We start from the raw sequence: 5,633 nt of genomic DNA, 5'->3' as shown, positions 1-5,633 counted from the left end.
CAAATAATTTATCAAACTAACAATTCAGAACAAAAATAAAATCATTATGCTTAAAAACTGTGTTGTTATATTCAATTTTTTCTTCATCAAAATTGAGTTTAGGGTTCTATTTTAACCATTTTACAAAACATAGGATCCAAAAAGTAATTTGTCAAAACACAGGGTCCAAACAGATAATAAGAAAAAATACAAGGTCCAAAAAAGTATAAACTCAATAATAAATGAATAAAAAATAGAAAATGTGAATCGATCGATGGTTTAGGAGAAAATTAACGAAGTGATCAGACTCTTACCACAAGCCAAAGACTCGGCATATTATTAAAATACTCTATTGTATATACAATATATATATATATATATGTATATATTCAGTCACGTGTAGTTCAAAATTCTAACACGACAAAAGTTTGCACTAAATTATCAGCACATGCATAGCCACACATCTTCACAAAGTCTCCAAGTTTCTAATTTTGGAATGTTTTTTTTTCTTCAAAACTATACATATATGAAAAGGCCATGTGCAAAAATTATTAGTTAACGATTTATTTTATTTTATTGACAAATTAGTTAACTAATTTATTAGTTTAAAAAGGATGAGGTGAATAATGTATGTTTCAAATTTGGATTGTAGAGGAGACTCGTTTTCCACGTGCTAAAAGATAAATAACTAACATAATAATAACTAGTTTATTTCACGTGGTTTTAATTTGTATACCCTTTCTTTCACAAGCCACCCCCCCATATATAAAGTTCCTTTAAAAGAACTTATTTAAAATATTGGCTTTCGAACTTGTTCCTTTCATCTCACTTATGTAATTGGTTTGTTTAATGCATGAATATTATAGTATTATACTATATTCATGATTTTTTAAGAGAAATAAATTAATGATATTGTGTGCATGGATTTGTAGCCTAGTAATTAAGTTTTTTTATTAATTGTTACGAGGGTATCGTGTTGGGCAATGAGAAAGAACAATTTAGATCACTTTGGCCTTAATGCTCCCCTTTCAAGTCTTCGCAATTAGCGTTTCATTGCCAGAAGACTCCTTTATTGTAAGTTCATATCGTTTTTCCTTTTTTCTTGCTCTAATGTTTTTTTATTCCAGAAATTATAAAATTCATGTAAGTATTGGAGAGAAAAAGGGAATGATGAGTAAAACTCGCTATTCAGTTTCAGATCCGAGAGTTAGGATGTTTAATTTTTGAAGAAAGATATTGTTGTAATTTAAAGTTTCATTGTATCTCTTTTTATTTCGTTTGATAAATATTACAGGAACGTTATGAAGGCAACACCGAGTGGGAACCAACAAGTTACCGTGTTTTTCAATGGAAGGGCTTTCGTCTGTGACATGACTGAACTCCAGGTACATTAAATAACAAGGACAATTTAATATGCCTACTCTTTTGATTTAACTATATATATATATATATATATATATAGCGATCGTTGTTGCAATTTCCTTGATTTGTTTTGAAAACCACCAAAAAGAAAGTTGATATATCTATTTATATATAAGAATTTGATGAACTCTGTTTTCTATGTCAGTAGATCTCTCCCATCTGTTTTCGACCCTTATAATTCAACGGAGACAAATAATGGTTCATAAATCTAGATTCATGAATAGCTAGGAGAAGAAAAGAAAAGAATAATAATAATGAGTGAAACTTTTTTTAAGGAGGAAAAAGAATTGGATATTATTGGTCATGAATTTAGAAATTGCTGATTTTTGATTTATTGAATAGGCTAGAGCCATACTTCTATTTGCAAATAAAAAAATGGAAGAAGGAAGAGAAACACAAGAGTTGGAGTTGGAGTTGGCATTATCATCAGTGTGCTTGCAATCTCAGATATGTGGTTCTCCAGGGCTTTCCATGAAGAGGTCACTTCAGAGATTCCTCCAAAAGAGAAAGCAAAGGAGTCAAGCCTCCTCTCCATACAACTACAATTTATAAAAACTTTTATTTATAAGCCTATTTCTTTTATCGGTGAAAAATCAAGCTATTTTTTAGGAACATATCTAATATTTAATGTCCCAGAAGGGACTCTCATGAGGTTGACAAACTACAAAGTGGACTGAAGAGATGGATCATGCATGCTGCCTAGGCAAAATGAAAATGCCTGAATCTATATTAATGTAGTCCATTCTAAACATACGGGCTTATTTTCTTTTCTTTTTTGGAAAAATTACATGTCCCACTGTAATTTAAAAAAAAAATCGTTTTATACGGTATATTATATTAATTACAAAAATACGGATCTCCCCCACCATATATATATTGGCCTTTCTTTTCTCTGTGTGGTTGATGCATAATTTCAAACTAAATTATATTTATGTATTTATATCCATACGCTTTAACTATAAAATATAATATATATAAAAATTATTCTCTTTCACTGATCTCTTTTTAATTTTTTTTTGTTGCTTTTTTGTCTCCATTCTTAATGAGAATTCAGGTGTACCAAATAATATAATAATACTACCTTCAATAAAGTAGATTGATTTATTTTTATTTAAAATGAATATATTTATTAATATTAAAATAAATATTTATACAATTACTCAAAATAAATAAATATTTATACAAGTTAATATCGAATTAATTGAAATTAAACTTAAATTTATAAATCTTTGTAACAATCATGTTAAATCAATTTATAAATATTTATGTAAATGATAGTTACAAAAATAAATTTTTTGGTTGTGAAATTAGTTTTGTAAACTGTTGTTATAAAAATGTAAAACTTGTTTAAAATAATATTGTATTTCACCATTATATATTTATATTTAATAAAGTGTTTTTAGAAATAATGAATATCTTAAATTTATAATTTTAAGTTATATAGCATAAATATGAAGGTTCTTGTAATTTTTTGGTACAATATTGTAACAATATGGAAAAGTATAATATTTTTATGTATATTTTGGTTATGATTTCTTAACTATAAAATATTTTCGAAAATGTTAGTTACAATTTAAAAAATATATATATATGTTACTTGTTTAATGCAATTTAACATTTTAACTTAGTTTTATATATTTTTGTATGTTATACGTTAACTAAATTCACAACTTACTTTTAAAAATATTAGTCACAAATATAAAAAAAATTCAGTTATAAAATTAGTTATGTAAACCATTATTACAAAAAAAAAAAAAATAGCGACGAATTGTTTTGTAAATATTGTCTACAAAAATGTAAAACTTGTTTACAAATATGTAAAACTTAGTTATATATTAGTAAATGTTGTTTACAAAAATATTTTTATATAACTGGTTTACGTATCTGTAACACATGTTTACGAATTTGTAACGGCTATTAACAAAAAAAGTTGTATTTCACTGTTACTCCGTATTTACGCTTTTGTCACTCCGTGTTTTTCATAAAAGTTCCGTATTTTTGTAATCTACCGTATTTTTCATATATTTTTTAAATGTTAATGTATTTTTGTAAATTTCCCTTCTTTTTTTATAAATTAGGCCCAATTTTAAGCCCATTGTACTTGAGGCCCATACTAAGCCCATTATTTTATAAGGGATTCAATGTAATTTCAAGTTGAAGCAATAAATTTATTGTTTTCTTTTCAATTTTTTTTAGGAATTATTTTATTTTGGTTATTTCTATTTAAAAAATTCCTTTTAAATATTGTTTTTTGTCAAATAACTAATTATGAATATTTTTCTGATCCCATTTTCGGTCAAAATAAATTTAAATATGACCAAATGCCTTTATTTTTATAAATTAATTGATTTCATAATATAATAGTAAAGAAAAAAATTGAGAAACTAAAAGAAATTAAGTAATATAAAATATATTTTTTATATAAAAGACCAATATTTCTATTAATGAGAATCTTAAAGTACGAATGGTTAAAATAGGAAAAATATGTTCCAACTAAATGAACTCATCATTTAGAAAATAATTAATTTTAAAATATAAAAATTATTATAGATAATCGAAACCGAACTAACTTTCAATTAAATAAAACTAAAACTAAATCAAAAGAATTTTAATGTATTAACATTTAATATTTTTTCTTCTTCTTCATCTAGATTGCGTGGCGACTAGGTAGGCTGGTTGCCAAAGATCTAAGGGTGATGTTGGGTTCGTGGACTTGGGTCTCCGACAATGAGATTTGTGCATGGGATGACAACAAATGGTGGGTTCACAAAAAACATGCACTCAAGCTCGAGGTTTTTCACCAACTTGGCAGGCCTGAGTCATGTTGCCTATTGGATTGTAAGCTTGAAGACTTAACAAAATCTTATTTTTGTAAAAAGAAAAAAAAATAAGAGAGAATATTAGTGAAAAATATCCCTAGAATCACCGAATACCTAAATATTCACAAAATTTATCTTTGATAAATTGTGATATATATATAGGGAGCGACTATAAATATATAATGTCATATAAAAAAAATTAGAATTATATTTATCCAAATACCGAAAATAAAAAAATAATGCAGCTATGTTGTAAAAAAATTAGATTGTAGATTATAAATCTAATAAAAATACAAATCCAGTATATAAGTTTCAAATAAAAAAATCAAGAGTTTTTAAAAAAGACAATCAATCCACTGAAATCACCTATATTGCCCCCACATGGTTTTAAACTCTTATAGTGTGGTGTGAGTTGTGTTATTTCCAAACCACACGAAACAATGTAATGTGTGGTCAAAAAATTATAAGTGTAGTTCAAACAAGATCACTCTGCAATTATGTAATTATCTCACTTGTTTCTTTCTTTCTTTTTTTTCTTTTTTTTCTTTTTTTTTTTTTTGTTATGTTGCTGAAATTTGATTATGTTGCAAAAGGTTTGCTTTGTGTTGTGCATAATTTTAGCACATATGCGAGAAAGAAATAATTAGTAAATCCTATGAGCAAAATGAAGGGAATGACATCACTTTACTTACGAGTGTTTGCTGGGTGAGCATGTCTGCTTGCAAACTATAGAGAGGAACGACATCAGATTGCACGCATGTTAGTGAGGGCTCAATGCTCGATCAGTCCAAAAGATGCTTGTATGGCAAGATTTAAGTGCACGTTAAATGGTATTTAATTCCATTATTTAAATGGAATATTTTTACAAGAAATGTTTCATTAATTAAAGATTTACAACCAGATTAGTCAAAGCACCACTTTAGAAAATCAATTTCCTATTTGTTTGTATTTAAACCACTTTACTCCTGTTTTGTGTATTCTTTAATATCATATTGTAACAACAAAGAAAATATCTCAATCTGTTTGGGGAAGTAGGTTATAATTATCTTATTTATAGTGGTGCAATAAGGTAATATGTATGCAGTGATTTTGAGCACTATTACTTTGATTACTTGCAATATGATTATAGACTTTAGAGAAAACTGACAGAGTCCAATCTCTCCGATTTTTTATAATCCTGAGAAATATTACTAATTCGTGGATGTAAGTGTGGTTATGAAAAAATCCTAGAGATTGAGTCACACAAATCAAGGGCACACTAAATAATTATGGAAATATGGCTACCAAATGGAGTGTGGACCCACTTGAAGTACATGGTCCAATAACAAGAGAAAGAGTAAAGAGATTCGAGGATGTATTGAACAGGCTAATGCAAGATTTGGGCTCAAGTCAATTCGTGTAGGCTAATGAAAC

General features: G+C 27.1%; 1 protein-coding gene across 1 annotated transcript; it reads left to right on the top strand.

The window, feature by feature from the left end:
• Positions 1-962: 962 nt before the first annotated feature.
• LOC133814570 (protein TIFY 5A-like) lies at positions 963-1,953 on the top strand. The gene is made up of 4 exons (XM_062247514.1): positions 963-1,011; positions 1,107-1,122; positions 1,274-1,364; positions 1,744-1,953. Exons 1-4 carry the CDS (start codon positions 963-965, stop codon positions 1,951-1,953), a joined length of 366 nt encoding a protein of 121 aa, XP_062103498.1.
• The last annotated feature ends 3,680 nt before the right edge of the window (positions 1,954-5,633 follow it).

This window comes from Humulus lupulus, chromosome 2 (genome assembly GCF_963169125.1).
Source record: "Humulus lupulus chromosome 2, drHumLupu1.1, whole genome shotgun sequence".
Lineage (NCBI taxonomy): Eukaryota > Viridiplantae > Streptophyta > Magnoliopsida > Rosales > Cannabaceae > Humulus > Humulus lupulus.
This window is presented reverse-complemented; position numbering and strand designations above follow the sequence as displayed.

Excerpts from the sequence above, each read along its gene's own strand:
- LOC133814570 (XM_062247514.1), top strand. The coding sequence starts at position 963 with ATGAGAAAGAACAATTTAGATCACTTTGGCCTTAATGCTCCCCTTTCA. Across the intron at positions 1,365-1,743 it reads GTGACATGACTGAACTCCAG|GCTAGAGCCATACTTCTATT; the intron begins GTACATTAAATA and ends TTTATTGAATAG.